This window comes from Cebus imitator, unplaced genomic scaffold (assembly GCF_001604975.1).
Source record: "Cebus imitator isolate Cc_AM_T3 unplaced genomic scaffold, Cebus_imitator-1.0 Scaffold91, whole genome shotgun sequence".
NCBI classification, from domain to species: domain Eukaryota; kingdom Metazoa; phylum Chordata; class Mammalia; order Primates; family Cebidae; genus Cebus; species Cebus imitator.
The window spans coordinates 5,639,118-5,662,066 of NW_016107406.1; the positions used below are offsets into that span (position 1 = coordinate 5,639,118).

A 22,949-nucleotide genomic window follows, 5' to 3' on the forward strand; every position below is an offset into this window, starting at 1 on the left:
ATGCTGGTGAATGAATTTCCCTTCTTACAAATGAACACGCATACATCTTTCTGTAAGAGCAAAGGGAAAGGACTCAGGAAAAATAGTGCTCTCAGTCCCAGCTGTATGCATAAAGACTTCCTTTTCTTAGAGTGAAATATTCATATCTTTTTTTTTTAATGCAATCTAACTTTTATTTATATGTAATAATTACCACTACGCTCTATAGACGTACTATTTGTGCTGTTCAGTCAACCTTGAAAAGTTGGATAATTTAGTAGGCTCTTCTGGAAGGCTTTTATTTTTTTTTCTCCTCACCAGGCCTTGTGGTACCCACCCTGAGGACAAATTCACAGACACTGGTGCCACACACAAGAGGCTGTACCACTGTATATCTGCTGGTTTATTTTATTTTTAATTAGGATCATAATTAGTGAGCATGCTTATTCATTATGGTGGTAGCAACAGTATTCTGGAAATGAAATTCTTTTCAGTATAAAGTTAGAATCAAGAGACTGTTTCTTCTTTTAAAAAAATGTTCTGCATGTTTTCTTAAATGTGCATTTCATAGGCCTTATGAACGAAACCAGGATCTCATGGCTAGACCAGAACTGTTAATGAGAAAACCACAGCCTGGCTCCTCTGAAGCTCATTGAGGGCTTGCGTGGGCCTATAATTACCAGGCCCAGAAAGGACTCTCCAACTAGCAACCGATTCCCTGCTAACAACTGAGGATGCGCAAACAACGTTTCGGCAAAACCTCAGTGGAATTGTTTTGCTGTCTGTTTGAAGGATTTTAAAATGCGTCTTCAGAAGGAGTTCTTTATTTTATAGATTTCACTAGTTCCATCAATTGTTTTTTCTTTAAATTTCTTAGGGGTAAGGAAAAATAACGTGATTTACTGGAGATCAAAGGCAAACGTAAAATCATCTTGGAGAGAAAATAAGGCACAGGAGCAGAACATAGAAGAATTATTATTATTATTTTGAGACAAGAGTCTCACTCTGTCATCTAGGTTAGAATGCAGTGGTAAGATCTCAGCTCCCTGCATCCTCTGCCTCCCTGGTTCGAGCAATTCTCGTGTGCCTCAGCCTCCCGAGTAGCTGGGACTACAGGCACACACCACAATGCCTGGCTAATTTTGGTTTTTAGCAGAGATGGGTTTTTGCCATGTTGGCCAGGCTGGTCTTTAACTCCTGGCCTAAAATGATCCGTCTGTCTCAGCCTCCCAAAGTGCTGGGATTACAGGCATGAGCTGGCTGCGTCTGGCTAACGTAGAATTATTTAAAAAGAAAACTGCTGCCAGCAACTCCAGGACCTAGGCAATAGTGTGAAGAATGCATATTTTAAAGAGAACCAGAACATCAGTGAAGCATATTCCACATAATCCATTTAAATCTGAGTGCCCATGGGAAAAGATCTGTGGTTCAAGAAAGCAAAGTTATGACTGAAATCCTAATTATTTCAGTTAATTTTTTTTTTAGTCAAAACCTTTAAAAAATAAAGTGTCTTGCCAAATGGAAAGATTGTTTCAAATGTGAGATTTACCTAAATGTTAATTCATTACATCCATTGCCAAAACAATGTTCCGCAAGTGACACTAGTATTTCAATATCTTTTCAACCTTGTGTCTTACTGGTCTCCTTTCTTGCTTTCGTACTGCAGGGCTCAGATCAGCAAACATTTTGTGTCCACAGTGAGACTGTGCCTATGTTTGTTTTGCCGGACACTTTCTCTCTGTTGCAGCTGCTCAACTATGCCATTGTCACGTGAAAGCTCTCTTACACAGTATATCAACGAATGAGTAGAAATTTGTTCCATTACAGCTTTGGTTATGAATGCCAGTATTTGAATTTTATATAATTTCCAAATGTCACAAAATATTATTTCTCTTTGGATTATGTTGAACCCATTAGAAATACAAAAGCCAATATGTGGGTTGTCCCAATCTGAAGGACTGGATTTGGCTTTTGGGCCATAGCTTGCTGACCCCTGCTTTAGGGTATTAAAAGAAGCAAACATTTGTGCCTTAAAAATATCATCACTTGGCCGGGTGCGGTGGCTCACACCTGTAATCCCAGAACTTTGGGAAGCTGAAGCAGAAGGATCACTTGAGGCCAGGTGTTTAAGAACAGCCTGGACAACATGGGAAACCCTGTCTCTACTAAAAACATACAAAAATTAGCAGGATGTGATGGTATCCATCTGCAGTCCCAGCTACTCAGGAGGCCGAGGCATGAGAATCGCTGGAACCTGGGAGGCAGTGGTTGCAGTCAGCCGAGATCACATCATCTCATTTAGGTTTAGTATTCCAATCCAATTCTCAGGATCAGCAGGAATGTACTTTCTTGTCCCTTTGATCTTAAACCACCCCAGAGGTGCCCCTCCCACCTAATTGTGAGCCAGAACCACTCATTGTCATGACGTGTCTTTCAACACCTTCATATCAAGCCAAACTGGACTTACCAATATCTTATCTTTCTCCCTTCTCCTTTCTGCCTTTAGGGATAATTATGCAATAGTCCTTTTATCTGACAATTGCATTCATCTCAACACAGAGGCAGAATTTTATATAACAAAGCTAAAGAAGTTTGTGTGGGCCCTTTCTGAAGCTCTGTTCCTAGTCTGATGTTTGTAATTTTGTAGTTTTACTTTTCACCCTTAATCACACAATAGTTGTTTAAGCTTTGAATTCCACAAAATCTGGCTCCACCATGCCTACAGCATATTATCTAAATCGACTGCTCTAAGATTTTCCCCTTTCTCCCATCATTTTCTTGAAGCTTTCCTCTTACTATCTAAAAGACAGGTAGCAATTATACCCAGTGGGGATGAGAATTCCCACTGTTCTCCATTATCCCACTCAAATAACATAATATGTCTAATTAAAAGATGGCAGAGAGAGAAAGAATGGGAACTTAGCCGTTGAGTAATAAAAGATAGTGTGCATCTTATACTTAGTTATTTTCTTTTCTTTATTCATTATTTTGGTTTTATTAAATTTATCACTACTTGACAAAGAGAGTTAACTGATTTGTTTTTACTGTAAATAAATGTTAATCAACAATCAAAGATGGAACTCTACAAGGACTACATGTACGGTGGCTGGATGATGAGGTGTAACGCGACTTTATTGTTGGTGATTTTTTTTTTTTTTTTTTTTTTTGCAGTTAATGCATAACTGTCCAACCCTAGAGAAAAAGGCAAGCCTAACAAACATCTGATGGCAAAACAGCTATAACAGGGTTCATGAGGGGCCTTGAAAGGCCCTTTATAACTGCCTGTCCTCTGAGAACGGTAATGGGAGCATCATGCTCTCAGTACGGGGCAGTGGAGCCAGGGAAATGTGGAATGTTCCCTACGTGTTGAGCCACAGACCAGCCCAAGCTAGGCCATTTGGCTATGGAACCCTGAAGTGGTGGCAGTGCCGTGAAATCTGTTCTTACAAACTACTGCTACAACAGAGTTTTTCAGTCTTAGCACTATGAACATTTTGGACCAGAAAATTCTTTATGGCAGGGGTAGAGGATGCTGTGCTGTGAATTATAAGATGTTTTGTCAGCATTTCTGGCTTCTACCCACTAGATGCAACAGCACCAAAAACTGTCTCTAGACATTGCCCATTGGGGTAGGAGCAGAAATCACCCGCAGTTGAGAACGGCTGTTCACTATCTTACTGTTTTTCCCTGCAATGTAAATACCTTGGCAGGGCAAGGAATTGGAGAGATGGAGGGGAGGCAGAATTCAGGTGATAATTCTGCTGAAGCATTTTTAGAATTTTTTTCCCGCTCTTAGAATTTCATTTAGGGACCATTTCTGAACATGTTAGAAAAATAGGCCTTCCTTCTTCAGATTCATAGCTCCCAGCTCAAGGTTACACACTTAGAATCATAGCATTTTGAAACAGAAAAGATCTTAGAGATTAGCTGGTTTAAATAATGAGGTAATTCATCAAATATTTTAACTCCTCCAAACTAAGCATGCTACAGACATTTCCTTGTCACTAGGACACCGTAGCTGTGCTAGACAGAGATGACAAAATCTTTCCATTATGAAGTCTCTAGAATAGTGTCATATGCAAAGTAAAAATCAAAAATGGACATCACTGCCCCCGGGTGCAGTTTGGGGTGAGTAGAGAGCACCACTCATGGGGGTTGGGTCCATAATGATTTAAAACACCAGAAAATGGTCTAGCCTCATAGCTAGAAAACCAAGCAAAGGCGATGGGAGATGAATGGCAAAAAACGATTCAGAGATATTAAGCTACTGCTGGCTGCCATCACAGTCTTTTTAACAACAACAAAAAAAATTCACAGTTCTGTTGCTTGGCCAGAAAACCTTATTTCATTAATGCAGCATTTCTCTCTCGTAGTGACACATCCTGTATTCATTTGCCTGAGATGGTCCACTTAAGTAAAAGTAAACCAAAGGAAACCATCCAGAAAACAAATCACCAGCAGTTTGCTTATCCATTTTTCATAAACATCAGGACTATCTCCTTTTGAACAAAAGACAGAACAGTTGCTAAAGGATGAAAGACGAAGGAAAGTGGAATCTCATTTTGCTCTTTTTGGCCTGTAATGTAGAAAAGTAACTTTTGGGGGAGCTCCAAGAGCTTCTTCTTCTCCAGTTTCACCAGGTACAACTTTAGCTGGAATAAGTAACACCCCCCACCGTTACTCTTTTCCCACCTCTTCCCTTCCTTGCTTCTGGCATGGGGGTGAGGCATGAAGTGACTCATCTCATTAGAGAATTTGGGAGAAGTACTATGTCCTCAGCTCCACCCACTCTCAGACCTGCCTACCTGCCTACCTGCCTACCTGCACAATGTCCTTCCAACAACTTTAGCAGGGCAGGCAGAGAGCCTGCAGTGAGGCAGCTGGGCTGTAAGTGTCACAAAAGCAAGCCCTTTTGGCCACAGATATAAAGCTCACATCCTTCCATCAGCTTATCAGCAAAAAGCTGACAGACATTCAGATTTCCTTTGTCTTCTGTGTCACCTGGTTTTGAACCCAGGAGGAGGGAAAGGGTGTTAATTGACCCCCTAAGACTCTAGGAGTAAGATTTAGGTTAGGATGGTGTAAATAACTTTGTGAGAACACAGGCCCATTCACACAACATGCTACAATTAAATGATCAAAGCCCAGTTAAATCTCCATCTCCATGCCCAGACACTCACATAATCTGGTCTCACAAATGGGGAAAATGCCAAGCTGAATTCATGAATGTTATTCATTATCTCCTAATTTTAAAGGAAAGCAACTTTCTACTTTTAGAGATGGGATTCTCCCTGGTTTTTAGTATTGGCTCTGATAGCAGCATGGATGAGTCACCTCACCTTCATGGATCTGCTCAGCTCTTAAAGTCTCAAAGGCGGTGAACATAGGACCCAAGAATTCTAGAACGTTTTGCCTGATTGATTTGATCTATTATTTTTAACATGTTACTGATGAGAGAACCCTGTGAACACAGAGCAAAGGTGGAAAACCACTAACTTTTGTGGCCTCCAGGTGCTAAATGCTAACATTCATTAATTCTATGTATTCCTTATAGAGTGAGATATCATTGCCTATAGTGGTCCTTACGGAATTTAATTTAATGAAATGATAGGAGCAATGCAATTAGAATATAATTGTGCGTATGTAAATATACTTAGGGGAGCTTTGAGAGAGTTTACGGTTGCTACATTCACCCAGAATTTTGGCCTACCCTATTAATTTGCACTAGTATGAAGAAAGGGTTTATTAATCAAAGATAAACAATACTGATGATTTGAATTAGAGAACTTCAAATTAGGGTGGGATAATAAAGCAGTACTGTGCACATACACAATTTTCTACTAAGCGAAAGCTTTCTGGCTGGCCACATAGGAGGTCTCCTTATTGAAAGATTTATTTTTAATTTTGAACAGCTTCCCAGCATTATCCTTCATGAAAATTAAAATAAGGAGCTAGAATTTTGTCCTGTTCAGCAAACCTCCTGGCAGGACTACATGCCATGGCAAAGAAAGCCTTATTGTGTCAGAGGAATTCTCTGTCCGCTTTTCTCCTAAATCCAGGAGAATCATACCTACATTTAAAATAAAGCTTCACCCCGCACCCGGAAATGTTTTTGCACATTTTCTTCTTGTGGAGGATTTTAGTGTGTCTTCTTTGGGCTCTCTGGACCTTTTGCCCATGTAGGTGTTGACATAACTCCTTGACTAAAATCCCTAGGTACAAAGGGAGTCACAGAAGTCTCCCCCAAAATCTGTGGGAGCCAAGCCTGTCCTTAGCACATCTCCCACAGGGTTTTCTCCGACAAGGAGAATGACTTCGCCTTTTACAAATGTGGCTCCAAAAGTCCATCCCTAATTTTAATTCGGTTAAGAACATGATGTAGTGCTTGCAAATGAATAGCCAAAAAGGTAGAAGGGGGCTGCATGCAAGAATACTGATTGGATCATCAACCAGATTCTCCACGCAGCGCAGAAATCGTTCTGCACTGCAGTACCTCCTAATTCAGAGAGACCAGTGGCACCCATGCATATTCCCAGGATCTGGGTGTAATATTTCCATTGTATTTTTCCAAGAGAGAACTAATAAAATGCTGGCAGTCACCGAGTACTCGTGTTTCTATCAAAACCTCCTAAATCATACTAGTCTTTGTAGAAATAAAACTAATTACCACTAACAGTGTTCACAACCTAAAAATATAGCATTAAAAGACAAGGGCCTAGCTGGATTTGACCCCTTCACACTAAATATTTTAAAAGACTGTTCGCATTTGTAGAGCTGAAGATACATTCCGGTAAAACTTGCCATGCTAGCCCCTGCTCAAAACCTTCTCCGAGTCTTAACTTTTTATTTATTCCAAAGAGTTCAGGGCAAAATGGAAAAATAATGGCTTTGGATTTGAACACTGGAATAGTTTTCACTTATAGGATCAATTAGTACAGATATTTTACTAAACTTTTGAGTGCACTTACTGAAACATTTATTTAAAAGAAAAGTGCAGTTAGAGGCAATAGGATTGTTGGCAATTTATAATCCTTTTCCGGGGATGTTTTCTACCTCAAGAGCCTCACAAAGAATAAGTCACAGTCCTGTTTCCCTTCTCCTCTCTAACTTTCCAGAAATAAAAAAGCTGGCAATATGAAACTCCTGAAGGGGTGGTAACTTTTTCAGGGAAGGAATACAGATGAGTAAGTCAGAAATGAAAGCCTAGAAACCTAGATTTTCAAAATATTTGATATTCAAGATTTCATGACAGTTCTGTGATTAACTCAGTAGAAACACTTCATGAACAGGAAATGTTTTCTAGTCATCTGTATTAGCAGCAAGTGATGTAGGAATTGGAGGAGACTGGCCGTCCCCCCCTCCACCGCCCACCCCCCCGACCAGCCCTCACATCAATCATGAAATCAACTATGAAAGTAGCTGCAAAACTATTATGTGTCTCAAAGTAAACTTCGTTAACAATAGACATAAAGACGTACATGGGGGTTCTAGTATAGGTCTATCTGGATCATTTATAACATTTTACATTAAAGCATAAGATCAAAACTATAGCTGCTAATGCTTTTGTTAGAAAATACAAGTAAGCTGGGTGTGGTGGCTCATGCCTGTAATCTCAGCACTTTGGGAGGCCGAGGTGGGCAGATCACCTGAGGTTAAGAGTTCAAGACCAGCCTGGCCAACATGATGAAACCTTGTCTTTTTTTTTTTTTTTTTTTTTTTTAAATACAAGTTACAACAGAGCACTCTGTATTGGTAAAAATCAATTTTACAATTGCACATAATCTATAAGCATTCTGATGTCCAGCCGTGGACATTATAATTAAAATAACTGATATGAGTCTCATCCAGGATGTAGTGACTCAGCTCACTAGAGTATTGTTGTCTCCTTTCAATCACACACTGTCTTAGTCATCATATTATCTCCACCATCTACAGGACATTCTATGTAGTTGATATCCAAAAAAGTTTGAATAAATATCATGTCCTAAGTATCTTTTTTTTTTTTTTTTTTTTCCTGAGACAGGGTCTCACTCTGTTGCCAGGCTAGAGTGCAGTGGTGCGATCACAGCTCACTGCAACCTCTGACTCCTGGGCTCAAGCAGTCCTCCCACCTGAGCCTCCTGAGTAGCTGGGACACAGGTGTGCAGCACCATGCCTAGCTAATTTTTTTTTTTTTGTAGAGATAGAGTTTCATGATGTTGCCCAGGCTGGTCTTGATCAAACTCTCAGGCTCAAGTGATCCACCTGTTTTGGCCTCCCAAAGTGCTGGGATTACAGGTGTAAGGAACTGTGCCCAGCCCCTAAGTATCTTTTATATTATACCACAGTTCCCAGGCTTAATTGGTTCTACCTCAATGATAGCAATGTATTACAATTCATCATTTAAAGCCTTTTCTCTATATACATTCAGATCATACAATAAAGTAGATTCGATTCCTACCTGCTTGGTTGGTTGTCACAGTGACAGAAACTGATTGGTCTGGGCTAGGGTTATACTTGGATACTCCGTTCACAGCCCAGATTTCAAAGGTGTAATTGGTATGAGCTAGGAGGTCAGTGATGGAGACTTTGGTGGTCTTCAAGCCATTCTGCTGTGGAGTGTAGTGGACACCACTTCCACAGGGTCGGCACTTGCTGGGGTCACCAGCTCCACATTTCTTGCACACCACATTGTAGGAAATGTCCTGGCGGCCACCCGTGTTCTGAGGGCTGCTCCATTCCAAGTTCACAGATGTCTCATTGACATTTGAAATCAAGTTCAGGGGGGCAGATGGTGGGCCTGGAAAAAGAAAACCACATCATCACACCAAGAATCGAAATACCCTTTTGGAATCCCTCAGAGTTTGTATTATTTTCTGCAGCTCTCCCAAGTAAGGCGGACCCACTTGGCAAAGACAACAAAAAGCAAATCAAGCCAGCATAAAAGATCTTTTAAAAGAACAATATAATAGAAGGCTGTTACGTGAGTGTCAGTCTTTTTCCTGTGCAAACAAACATGGCATCGATTGTCACTCTGAGATGTGAAGCAACTCTCCAGTAAATGGGCTCCAAGCCCAGGCTTTCCCTCTGAAGTGGCAGAAAAATATCATCATTTATCTAGTTTCCATCTTATCCTCTAAAAAACAAAGGTGGTTCTAGTTCCCAGAGCTGTTGTGAGACTCTGATAAATTAATAATCATATACCACTTCTGAAGATAAATGATAATTCCTAAGTACACGTCATCAATAGCAAATAAAATGAACAGAACTGTAGAGATGTGCCTCTGCAGTTCCACATGGCAGCGGAGGGTTAAGCTGTTTGCAGGTAATTAGTGGGAACTGGTTTAACACGGTTGCAGAGATGCTGAAGATACAGCTGTGGAGAGATCGCAGGGGTTTTGTTCAAGGCTCCGAGACCCCTCCTCCTGCCCGTCAAGGCATGTATTCCCACCAACATCAAAGAGTTTCTCAAATATGGGCGATGGCACTGGTAGTTATGAAACAGAACAACTGATCACCAACAACATGATGGTTGATTAAAAAATAATATTAATAATAAAAAATAAGACTATAGATCATGGTGAAACTCTTGTTTCTTGACGTAGATTGGTCATTTGTGTGTATGCGTGTGATGGAGTCTCTCTCTGTCACCCAGGCTGGCGTGCAGTGGCATGATCTCAGCTCACTGCAACCTCTATCTCCCAGGTTCAAGTGATTCTTGTGCCTCAGCCTCCTGAGTAGCCGAAATTACAGGTGTGCACCAGCACACCAGGGTAATTTTTGTATTTTTAGTTGAGGTGGGGTTTTGCCATATTGGGCAGGCTGGTCTCAAACTCCTGATCTCAAGTGATCGGCCCACCTTGGCCTCCCAAAATGCTGGGATATCAGTTGTGAGCCACTGTGCCTGGCCATGACCGGTCTTAATATGGCAAAAAATTGTGACACAAAGTTGTCTTCAAGTGGAAGAATCAGGCTGGGAGAAGGAAGAGGGAATTCTCTGCCACACTCAAATGAGACATCCCTACTCAGTTTGACAGTCGGAAGTGCCTTTCTTTCCCATTTCAGTCTTCCAAGAGGAGAGCAAAATGAGTTTTAAGGAAAATTTGAGGTTTCTTGATCATTGTTATCTATACTACTCCTAATGTAATTGGAATGACTATTTTGTAGGAAATTAGTACAAGTTTCTCAGGAAAAGAAAGTTACCAGGCTTTCACGAACTTGGGTGAGCTTCACCTAGTCTACCACAATGAAACATACTGCTCCAAAATGGCTGTTGAGAGAGAATTGGAAGAGGTAAGCTACAAATGAGGAATTATATTCAATATTTATTACTTAGCTTGCAGTGATTAATGGCCAATGATTTTTAGTGGTAACATTTAATAAGGGCAATTCACTCTCCTTCTCTCTTTATAGCACTTATTGAAGACTTTATTTTAATAAGGTAAGCAGGTCTTCCCAAACTCCCCTCGGGACTAATTACCAAAAACCCCTGAAAGCATAAAGATCAGCTCCCCATTTCGTGAAACTTAAAAAAATGCAAACCTTTAAAACATTTCACAAAAGTATTATAAAATTTGTATTAAAAGAAAGATTACTTCACAGAAACCCTCAGAGAGAAAATATAAATTTCTTTCTTGTTTAGATTTCAAAACTGCATTTACAGTTTTTAGCATAGTAACTGGAAGACAATGGCAAATGACTGCTTTTTTGAATAAATGAAGTATATAAAATCACCAACTTTAAGAGCCACATAGGATGTTAAATCATTTGGTCAAATACCCTTATAAATACTCATCTTTAAAGGTGAGGAAACTGAGAATTGGAAAGTAAATCTAATAATACTGAAAGTTCATGCATCTAATTAGTGACAGAACTTGACTGAAATCCAAAAGTACTGTCTGCCATTTGGAGTTATTTTTATTCCACCATGTGTTCCTCACTGAAAGCATAATGATAACAAAATGAAAAATTTCGGCCGCAGTTTGAGAAGTCAAACATGGAGAAGGCAGTGCGTTATCTTTGGCCCTGTTTTAATTCTGTAATGCTTGCCACCATAGTGAAATCCATTACTAGTCTGCAGCTGAAGCTGACCATGGCTTGGTTTATAAAATGGGTCAGCCATTGGTTCTTCTTTCGCTGTGACTTCCAGGGTTAAATAAGAGTGACTCTGAAATCCATTAACCTCCTTGCCAAGGTTCCTGGTCTACTTTCACATGGGAAAATGTGACACAATGAATCAAGCACTCCAGAAGCAAAAAGTCAGTAATTACTATGTAGGATGGGGCACGGCAGTGTATAAACAGAGAAGAAATGGAGCAGAAAACTAAATGGTTACAGGAGGAAGAGATATAGCACTGCCACGTGGAAAAAAAAAAAAAAATTACAAAGACGCTGCAGGATTTCAAAATGGAGGGCTGGCACAAAAACACGTGCTAACCTAGGGCAGCCTTCTTCCTGTGGGCAGTGATTCCGAAAGAAGGGTAGATGCTCAAGGAATACTGAGAATCAGGCAAACTCAAATTCAGTGCTGGTGAATCATACTGCATATGTTTTATGCTTTGCTATCATAGAGAGTAACAGATTTGTGGGGACAATGTAGCTGCCTAGAAATTGGAGTATGACAAAGTCACATGATACAGGGGAAAACAAAATATAGAAAATTCATCCAATATGATTATGATGTTTGTCTGGAAAAACCTGGGAGAGGACACATGCTTCACGAATTAAAATCATAATGGTGGTGTGCTGTGCTTGTAGGATTGTGGTTTCTTTTTTTTTAAACTTCTGCCAATTAAAAGATGATAAATATATAAGTGTGTTTCTCATTTAAAGGGAGGACGCATCTCCTCTTTAGGAATAAAAGTATTCTATTCTCAAGACAATGAGAAACAAATAAGGACTTGAATGCAGCCAAAAGCCAATCTGGGCCTGTAGTCATACTGAACGGCAGCACCTTAAAACAATTACCTACAGAGATGGCTACAAAGAAGAGAAAACTGGTATTCTGAATCCAGAAGTAAAAAAAACCTAACTCCGATGATTTTCTCTTTCATTTATGTAAGTATTGCATCTGGCTATTTAGAAGCAATTAAATTTCTGACACAGCGATTGCCTTTGTCATCAGAAATATGTCCACCTGCAAGTAAGTCTCCAATTACAAATATGAGGTTTATAACAAAAAGGGCTGACTGTTCTACTTGTTCTAATTTTCTCCACATCTGAATCCACCCTTCTGAGCACACACACACAAATCAGGTAGCTTGAGGGTCACCGTGAATGGCAAGATTTTATTGTTTTCAAAACTACCCACGACTAGCCTCAGTAAAGGACTGGCATAACACTAGTCCTTACGCTTATGGCATTGTTCGCCATTTTAGTTTCTTATTTTCTTTCCGGCTTCTTTTGTAACATACAATGGTGTCTTGCTACTTAGACACCATTCCATGTCTGTTTCCATATCAGTATGCCTACTCCTCAGAACAGATGTCTTGGCTGGAGACAAGTGGCTGGAGCCACAGTGGCTCACTCCTGTAATCCCAGCACTTTGGGAGGCCAAGATGGGTGGATAACCTGAGGTCAGGAGTTAGAGACCATCCTGGCCAACATGGCGAAACCTCCATCTCTGCTAAAAATAAAAAATAAAAAAAATTAGCCAGGCATGGTGGTGCATGCCTGTAGTCCCAGCTATTTGGACGGCTGAGGCAGAAGAATTGCTTAAACCCACAAGGTGGAGGTGGCAGTGAGCTAAGATCGCGCCATTGCACTCCTGCCTGGGTGACAGAGCAAGACTCTGTCTCAAAAACAATAATAACAATAATTGATGTCTTTATCACTTCCTGTTTTCTACCTGGGTTCCTTGTTCAGAAATCTCAAAAAAACTGTTTGATGGGTCAATGGATGAATGAATGAAAAACGAACAAAGCCCTTTAATGCATCTTATACCCACCTACCTGCAGTGTGCTGAAGTGTGTGAATTATGCAACCTTCTCTGAGCCAAAGCTGTACTAATCAGCTTTTCACGTACAGATTCATTAGTTTTATGCCTGTAAAGTAGTAACTCAGTGTAGCTGGTTTAATTCAAGTTCCTTTTCTTTTCATGGTTTGGAATTACTTTGGAAAAAGTAGACAGGGCTATATATCAAATATTAGTGGTTACTTCTGCTGGGAGGGATTGTGAATCATTCATTCAAAAAACATCTATTGTGTATCTAGTGTTTATCACCTACTTTAGAGGAGAGAGAAAAAATACTCTTTTTCATTTTGATAACTTCCTGATAGTTTCCTAGATAGTTGCAGAAATGGGTAGGGAACCTAGGGGCAAAGGCAGAAATGAAAGGAAACTAAATAGATATCATATGTGCAGTGGATGTCACAGCAAGCATCTGCCTTGTCCTGTTTTTAAGCTGTGTCACCAACGATGGCTACGAATTTGAAATGTGGGTTCTATCAAATAAGGTTTTGTCAAATTGGGATTGGTTATTACTCTTTTCTTCCTCTACCTCGATTTCAGGTGGTGATTTACTCAGACATGAATGTTGGCGAAAACTTTATCTCTGAAGAATATTAATTTTCACATTTCTGAAAGTAGATAGGTATTTTCCTTGTTAGTCTTTATGAAACTACAGCTTTTGCCTTTAATTTAATTTTTTTACCCAAATTAAGACATTCTAAAATATTAGATTGGTGCAAAAGTAATGGTAGTTTTTGTCACTACTTTTATTGGCAACTACTTTTGCACCAAACTAATATAAATTGATCAAATGCTGAAGTGTATTTCAGGGAACATAAAAGTCCTTCCTTCACGTTTTTGGTTTTATTTGTAAAGCTTCCATGAAATTCACATATAAGCCTGGGATTCTCTCTGTGTCTCCATCCAAAAATGAAAACAGCATGTTAAACCATTTTAAAGTTTTCATATTTAGCATGCCTTTTACATTTGTAATACAATTTAGTGGCATAGATATTAGTGATAATCCCATAAACAAAATTCAAAAGCAATAATCTTTATAAATCTTTTGCACAGGGGCCAGAGTAATTTCTCTGCAAAGAAATTTTATGATCTGGCCAGAAAGTAAATATTTTAGGCTTTATGGGCCATCTGGTCTCTGTAGCAACGACTCGGCTCTCTTATTCTATCTCTAAAGAAGCCATAGACAATACCTAAACAAATGAGCATGGCTGTGCTCCAAGAAAACTTATTTGCAAAAGTAGGTGGCAGTTAAAATCGACCTTCAGACCACTTCATGATGAAAAAGATGATGAAAGCAAAGCATCTTCTTTCTAGGAAGATGCTCTCTGGCATCCTCAGAATTCTGCACATAATTCTAAGGACGAGCACACCCTGAGCCTATCTATAAAGCTCAGTCTAGGAAGCCCCTGATTAACCTATTTATATAGCCCAAGTAACAACCCTGGTGGCTGAAGCCCAAGTTAGACCTACCTTTATTGACTAAGGAAGGAATAAAATGAGACATGTGGCTTATTTCTTGAGTTTCTCATTGCTTTGAAAGAAATGGGCACTGAATTTCTTGCCATTGTAGATACATTTAATGAACATCCTCACTTCACTGGTGTGAAATACTTTCTGCATCACACAGGAGGTACTGGAGAAAGGTGCTACAATGGGTAATTATTATTTTCTAATGGGATGTCATCTCACATTCAGTTGATAGGAGTTTGACACTCTTAAGCCCCAAAGAAACCATAGCCACATTATAGTAGATACAAAGGACTATCATAGCATATTATAAAATATCACATCATATCATGTTATATTATAAAAGGAATCTTGATCTTCCTTTACCAATCATGTGCTGTTGTCTGGGAAAAAAACAAGTTTCTGGAAATGAACCACATACTGTCTAGAGAAATTCAGCAAATGTGACATTTAGGAAGGGCAATATTTCAAGCATAAAAGAAAATTCCAGTAATTTAACATATCTTAATTCTTTCCTCCCATGGATTAGACTAAAATTTAATTCCTGAGTAGTTTAGAGAACACACTTGCTGGCTTATGTCAGGATTTAAAGTAGCTCCTTTAGGACAAGCCAGTATTTACACATCCACATGAAAGCTGTGTGAGCCTTAATCACGTCATTTAAAAGCCAACAGCCAACACTGAACCTAAAATCATAAATGTCTCCAACGTGACTACAAGTTTGTTATGAGCCATTCTATGCAAATCCCAGGCACCCTGTATTCTCTACCTCACACCCAAAGTCAGAGAAGATGCATTTCTTTATCCTTACAGGAAGCAAATGAAATTTTAGTAAAAGATGAAAACCTGCTATGATAATTGCATTTTGAAATAGGTTTGGCAGAAATGGGTTCTGCCAAAGTGTTTAAATATATGTGTATATATGGTGTAACATCCCATATAAACCTGAAAATTCTATTTCTCCTAACAACTGGAATTAAAGTGCTAACAGAATGCAAAACTGTGGAAAAAGTAAGTCAAGTTTAAAACTCACATTGTTAGCAAAATATTACACACGCAACTCAAAATACCTCGGTGCTGGTAGGTCTGCTTGAAATTCTCATTCCTGGCAATTTGAATAACTAACTCCTTAGCCCTGGAATATTTGTCATTCCTGACTACTCCATGTAAACTTCCCTGTCCCAATGCACTCAATCACGTCAAATTTTAAAAAATTTCCTTCTTATGAGAACCTTCAATGATCTTGTTTATTCATGTGTTTGTTGTTTATACTCCCATTTGAACATAAGCTCCAGGAGAAGAGGAATCTTTTCTTTTTCAGGTTTATGAGAATATCCAAAGCCTTCAGAATAATGCCTGACATCTAGTAGATATTCAATAGGTATCTGCTAAATGAACAAATGAATGAATGATGACGCTTTAGCCCAGTCCAGCTCACTAATCAGAAGCATCACTGCATTAGCACTGTGGCTGAGCACAGTGGCTCAGGACTGCAATCCTAGAACTTTGGGAGGCCATGGTAGGGACAGCTTGAAAAGCCCAAGAGTTCAAGATCAGCCTGGAAACATGGCGAAACTCTGTCTCTACAAAAAATATAAAAATTAGCCAGGCATAGTGGCACATGCCTGTAGTCCCAGCTACCTGGGAAGCTGAGGTGGGAGGGCTGCTTGAACCTGGGAGGCGGAGGTTGCAATGAGCTAAAATCATGCCACTGTACTCTAGCCTGAGTAATGAACTGGGACCCTGTCTCAAAANAAAAAAAAAAAAAAAAAAAAACCCCACTGCCATAGCACTTTTGTATGCCACAAAAGCTAAGCAAAATAATAATAATAATAATAACAATAATGATAAAGAAAAGAAGTGGCAATCATGTACTAGAATGTAAAAAAAAAGAAAAAAAAGAAAATCAAGTCTGCAACCAAGGCAAGAGGATAGTTGATAGAAAAACAAAAATTATTGGCCTCACATGATAGAGTGGTTTCCAGAGCTATCAAAGACATTTAATACTTAACTGATTTTTAGTCACCATTTACAAATTCAATGCCTGGGCTATGAAATTCATTCTGGATGGGAAATGGAGCACCCCCCAAGAGCATGGGCAGAAATGTAACTCTTCCATGATCAACTTATTTAAGCACTACCGTCACCTCACTAAAATGCCAAGGCAACCAGTTCAACACACATCTTGGAGGAAGTAACACCTTGGGTCTCTAGTTCCATTTTCTGCGGCTTCATTAATCATGTACAGCTTTTGGACTGTCAATAGCACTTCAGCGTCTTAGCTGTAAAACCCTTCAACCCTTGAGATAAGCCTTTGTTGTTAATCTCTCTCCAGCTGAAAGGCAGGTTATAAGGCAGAGTCAACAGTTGGGGTGCATTACGTTTTGACTCTGAAATAAAGCCCATGCTTCCCCTGACAGTTGTATATGTTGCCACCACTAATTGCTTTCTCCCAGTCCTATCTGCTGTGGGTTAGTTTACATAACGATGGCTGTTTAAGGACATCCCTTCTGACATCTATGAATAGTGCATAACCTCTTATCATGGTGGTTTATGTGTTTTAACAAAGAAGGCAGCCAAGCAGGGCTGTCCATGATTAAACCAGAACCTTTTGGATGCATCAATCACTTGTTGCTGTCATGAAAATTTCTTGGCTTCCTACGGAGGTTCATTTCTTGCTGAGACTTTCCCATAACCTATTTTTCTGGTTATATCTCTTTTCCCCCATTCTCCTCTCCAAGAATCTTTGTCTTTTCTTTACTGGGTTAACTAGGGCTTGGTTTCTTTTTATTAGAATGACACGTTTATGGCTGAAGTGCCTTATAAATTCTCAGTTGTACATAAGAAAGCTACAATGTCAAAGACTAAGAAAAGTAGAATTGAGTATTTCACTTTAAAAATTATCTAGCTTGTGCATTAATTTACATTTCTTGCAAAGCACTTTTTTATATATTATCCTATTTAATAGCCACAATCAAATCTGACAGAAAATTATTTATTGTTCACACCAATCTGATTACCAAAAACTAAGATAAGTTAAGCAACTCACCCAAACTAAGACACCAAATATGTGCAAAGCTGTGATGAGAAACCTGACTCCAAGGCTAAACAACCCTGCTTCCCTTTCAGAGATATACAAATAATATAAAGAAAATAATAAACCATAATTACAAATTCTTTTTGGGAACAGGGTAGAAAGTTTCCAATTTTCTCAATTCACCTCAAAGTTAAATTTTGCCTTACTTCCCTGCCCTTCATGATGATGACAGCTAGCTAGCATTACTTCTTGGGTGATCCTCTTTTACTATTTTTCGGAGGATTATCTTTTCTGCCTTTTCCTATCTTCTGTGCAAGAGAGTAGTTAGAAGTTTCTGTTAAAGGTTCTTTTTCTAGGTGGAAGATCACAGGAATGGGGCGAGGGGCAACAGAATCTCTCATAAATCAAAATGTTGATGGCAGAGAAGATACTCTGGGCTGGGTGCGGTGGTTCAAGCCTGTAATCCTAGCACTCTGGGAAGCTGAGGTGGGATAATTGCTTGAGCCGGGAGGCGGAGGCTGCAGTGAGCTGAGATCGCGCTACTGGGTGACAGAGTGAGACTCTGTCTTAAAAAAAGAAAAAAAAAGGATACCCAGTTCTCACCCCAGAGGATCTCAGAAAAATGTGTAATTAACCCTGTTTCATAGCAGCATGCTGTGAACAACCACCGTACGACTTCTATGCATAGTATCAAAAATGGCATGCAGAAATGACAGACTTGGTCAATGACAAGCCACTCTTAATTATTCATGGTGGTAGAAAAATTGTAATAACCTGGCTAAATGGCATTGGCAGAGTATTCAAGCCTTCCACTTGGGCATATATTAGTGTCCCTCGAATCTTTGCATTTTCCAGTTGAATCTACAATGGACTGTTTATGACTACAAATTGAGGAGTGTGTGGGGAAAAAAAGAGGAGGCTAAAAGAGCATTATTTTTTTTTAAAAAAGAATTCAGTGAGATGATACCTGATTCTACGAAATATCCTGAAGCTCTTAAAATTTTGTCAACAACCAAATGGCCAATGATCAGTCTGGGGTCTATCTAGTGCCTTTGTTGAAGCTCACCTGGTGATCTTTCTCCTTGTATCTTTAATTTTCTTCAAACAAAAACCATCCACTTGGTTGCCGAGAGGTACTTTTTCCTGTTAGTAGCTAAAATGCTGAGAGGCAATCCGAAAGGGAGAAACGAGAATGTGGCATACTCACTAGCTAATGTCAGATGTTGAACTGCTAAGATCTAACTGAAGGAGCAGCCTACGTTGACGGCTGCATCTGAATCGTCCAAATGTCTTTGGTTGCTTGGATCAGTTCGTACAGTCCATGGGACAGACACATTAGCTGGCTTACCAACTAACAGGCAGCAGGACCATATGTTCTGAACTAAAAACCAACTACGTAATCTGGCAGTGGGGGAGTTGGTATCTCAATTTGAGTTTCTGTCCTATGATAAATGGAAAGCAGCATGAAACTCCACTATTACATTGCAAATTTGATAAATGACATGGAATGAGAAATTCCCCTGGAAAACTTGGATTCAAGATTTTTCATAAAAATATGTTCATGAAGATGATTGATTGCGTGAATGATAAAACAGCTAGAGATCAACCAATAGATCTTCTGAAACACTTTCACTCATGACACTTTGGGAATCTTTGGCCTTTGTTCTCACTTTTCTAACTGGTCTTTCACTCTAGGGCTAAATGCACTCTCACTGACCTATTTCATAGAATGTTTCCCTCCCCCATCATTATATGATTAGTTATTTGCAGCTCTAAAGCAAAAAGAAATATGCTTTCGAGTGGATAAAAAAAAAGTGTAGTTTACTTGAAATTGAAGCTGCCTTTTATCCTATGGTTTATACATCAAAGCCTCCCTCTAGATGTCCCTCCCCAAATCCCTTAGCCAGACTGCTAAGCATGTAAATCTTTGGGGTAGAGAATTGAACAGAATATCAGGAGCACCTTCAAGAGCTTATTTGAAAATGGATGTGAGATTCCCAAAACTAAAGCACTTAAAAAAATAAAAAAATAAAAAAGGAAAAGAGTCCCTCTCTTCTCCTGACCTTGGAAACAAGTAAGGACGATGTTATTTTAATTTGCATTCAAATTTTAACAACACAGTCACACAGCACCAGTGGAATCGACATTGGGTTTCCACCGAAGATTGCTCATCATTTCATTATGGTTCATTATGTTGATAACTATCAGAAAGCATTAGCAGCGAGGTCTTTGAGTAATAGAACTGAAATGGTAATTTTAAAACAATACACTTTCTGGAGGAAATACAGCAGTGCACTAAATTCAATTAGAAAAGGCAAATGTAAAGACAAAGTAAGTGATGTTTGTTGTTTGGAACTTGGCTGTTTCAATTTCTTGATAATGTAAACCTGGAGAGAGCTTTTTCAAATCAGGACCTTTCGTCATAGATCTTAGTAAATCTGCCCTCATTAGCTGTGAGCTATCCTAGTATAAATTGTCTTAAAAGCTGCAATTTTGGAATATTTTCGGCCACATCTAAGTATCAATCAATCACTGTTTGTTTGGCACAGCTGACTGAATTATTCAAGGCCGTTTACTCGGAGACAGATTCGTGAAGGCCCTTCAACTTGGCAATCTAAAATAATAATCTCTCATTTACAGAGTGTTCCCAATCACCAGGCTCTAATAAGTTTCATCAAACAAGTTAAATAAAGAGCGCCCAAAAGCACAAGGACAGATTTCCAATTGAAAAATACGAAAAACCACTCTGGTAATAGTGCTCAGAAGTCAAGGTAGCAAAGTGACACATGAGCTACATTTTTCTAGATATGCAAAGCCAATTTACTACCTTTACAAGGTACTTTTCTAGCACATTTTGAAACACAATAAGGGGTTGGAAAGTTACCTTATTGCCGGGTGCAGTGGCTCACGCCTGTAATCCCAGCACTTTGGGAGGCCCAGATGAGTGGATCCCTTGAGGTCAGGCGTTCAAGACCAGCCTGGCCAACATAGCGAAGCTCAGTCTCTACTAGCGAAACCCAGTCTCTACTAAAAATGCAAAAATATTAGCCAGATGTGGGGGTGCACGTCTGTAAATCCCAGCTACTCGGGAGGCTGAGGCAGGAGAATTGCTTTAACTCGGGAGGTGGAGGTTGCAGTGAGCTGAGAGGGCGCCACTGTACTCCAGTCTGGGCAACAGAATGAGACGCTGTCTCAAAAAAAAGAAAACAAAGAAAGAAAGTTACTTTAAATACGATATTAATTCAGCCTCCCAGTGGGGGAAAAGAAGCTCTTTCTCACTACAATCATTGAACAAGCAACTACATGAAGAAGACAATCAGAAGTCCTCCTGCAGGGGTGTGCAGTTGACCACGCCCAGCCCTTCTCATAACCAGACTGCATTCCAGAAGAAAGGGAAGGGAAACAAGGAGAAAGATCTGGAGAAGGGAAGGAGCTTGCTAATCTGCAGAATTAAAGGACATTAATTTCATTAATAAAAATCACATCAAAATCTGTTAAGAAACGATTCATAAAATCAAAATCCTGCCATCAGCTTTAATGGCAGCCCTGGATGTGCAGAAATAATGGTTCCTGTCCTGGCAATGTTGCCAAAAAAAAAAAAAAAAAAAGCCTGTTGCTGCTCTTCACTGATACAGGTGTCTAAGGTGAACATTCACATTTCTGTTCTCTGGCAATAACTTAGTGAGGATTCTGGAAGAAACAAACAAACAACAGCAAAATTAAAAAAATAAAAATCCACAGTGAGTGCATTTGGTTATGTGATTCTACCCAGGATGGATTTTCTTCATCCAGGAGACAAATGAAGTATTTCATTTCCATTAAGGGAGAATGTTCAGAATCCATGAGATATCTTTCTAGAGTCATCACTGAGCTGAAGAACAGGTCTGAAAGTTACAGACATCAAAACAGAATCTCCTATGTCCTGAGAGCCATGAGGCAGGGAATCTAAATCGTTGCTACCTAAAGATGGTTTGCAGATCAGTAGCTTCAGCCTCACCTGGGAACTTGTCAGAGACGGAATTTCAGGCCTAACCTCTGTCCTCCTCATCCCCAGGTGATTTCCATGTGATTTTTTGTGCATGTTGATGTTTAGAAAGCTCTGTTCTAAACTCCCTGTTCTAAATAGTCATGGGCTATTTTCTAGAAAATGTTCAGATGGTGCTTCCAGAGAAACATCTCAGTCCATCTCACAGGCAGCCATTTATGTTAACCTAACCAGAGGTTCCATCAAAATTATTCCCAAAGTAGAGTTTGTTTACTATTAAATTCGCTTAAGTTCTCCAGCAGTGGTGATGGTGCAAACTTCCTAGGCGGTTTCCTTCTAAATTAGCCAATGCTACTTGTATTCACCTGGTCTAATCGTTCTCCAAGTGAACAAAAACCTGATTTTACAAGCCAGTGGAGCACGATCTCTCTTTGGCTAGAAGAATGAGTCTCAGATAGTGTGTTTTATTTCTTCATTAGTGTGCCGTCACAGTGAGCGATCACTAAATGCGGGGCTGCATAAGAATGCTGGGGTTAAAGACAGCATAATGAACAAAGAAGGTGCCTGATTATCATGGCTGTCAGCACAAGGGAATTGGGTTTGTCACCTGGCTTAACCAACTGGTAAGAACTGATTAGAGGCTGGAATCAGTTTGAAAGGATCCCTGATGTTTATGTTCCTTCCCATCCCTACATCTTGTCAAGAGAATCCGATAAAGCTGGAGGCAGGGTGTGAGTAGGGAGGGTTACTCTGCGGGTCATCAGAGCAAGAGGTTCTTTGAGAAACTCCCACTGTCTTCTCTACTGCATTGTCTACTACAGTACTGTCCAATAGAACTTTCTGTGATGATAGAAACATTCTCTGGGTCTGCTGTCCAGTATAGTCCCTATTAGCCACATATGCTATTGAGCTTTTCAAAATGTGCCAAATTTAAATCAGAACCTGAATTTTAATGACTTCAAGATTAAATAGCCACATGTGTCAAGAGGCTACTGTACTAGACAATACAGGTCCACTATATTCACCAGGAAGGGAGATGTCTAAGGAAGAGCCGCAGGCTAAGAATTGGAATCCAGCTCTGCTACCTGAGTTACTACTATATGTATTATCAGCAAAGTATAGTCACTTCCCTGATTATCCCTATCTCAGAGGAAGTCTTAAGAGGCTTATGCAGTTAATGTTTAAGTTTTTTAAAAAAAATACTTAAAAGTTTAGTTCTCTTGGCTGGGCATGGTGGCTCATGTCTATAATCCCAGCACTTTGGTAATAATCCCAGCACTTTGGGAGGCCGAGGCGGGTGGATTACCTGAGGTCAGGAGTTCAAGACCACCCTGGCCAACATGGTAAAACCCAGTCTCTACTAAAAATGCAAAAAAATAGCCGGACATGATGGTGTGTGTGCACCTGTAATCCTAGCTACTTGAGAGGCTGAGGCAGAATCACTCGAACCCGGGAGGCAAAGATTGCAATGAGCCAAGATCACACCATTGCACTCCAGTCTGGGTGACAAGAGCAAAATTCCATCTAAAAAA

General features: G+C 39.7%; 1 protein-coding gene across 2 annotated transcripts in view; it reads right to left on the reverse strand.

Annotated features, from left to right (window-relative positions):
• EPHA4 (EPH receptor A4) overlaps positions 1-22,949 on the reverse strand; it is a 157,906-nt gene that overhangs the window by 57,289 nt on the left and 77,668 nt on the right. For both annotated transcript variants that reach the window (XM_017535298.2, XM_017535299.2), the window contains exon 5: positions 8,420-8,758. In XM_017535298.2, the coding sequence (XP_017390787.1) occupies positions 8,420-8,758 (339 nt within the window). The remainder of the gene's footprint in view (positions 1-8,419; positions 8,759-22,949) is intronic.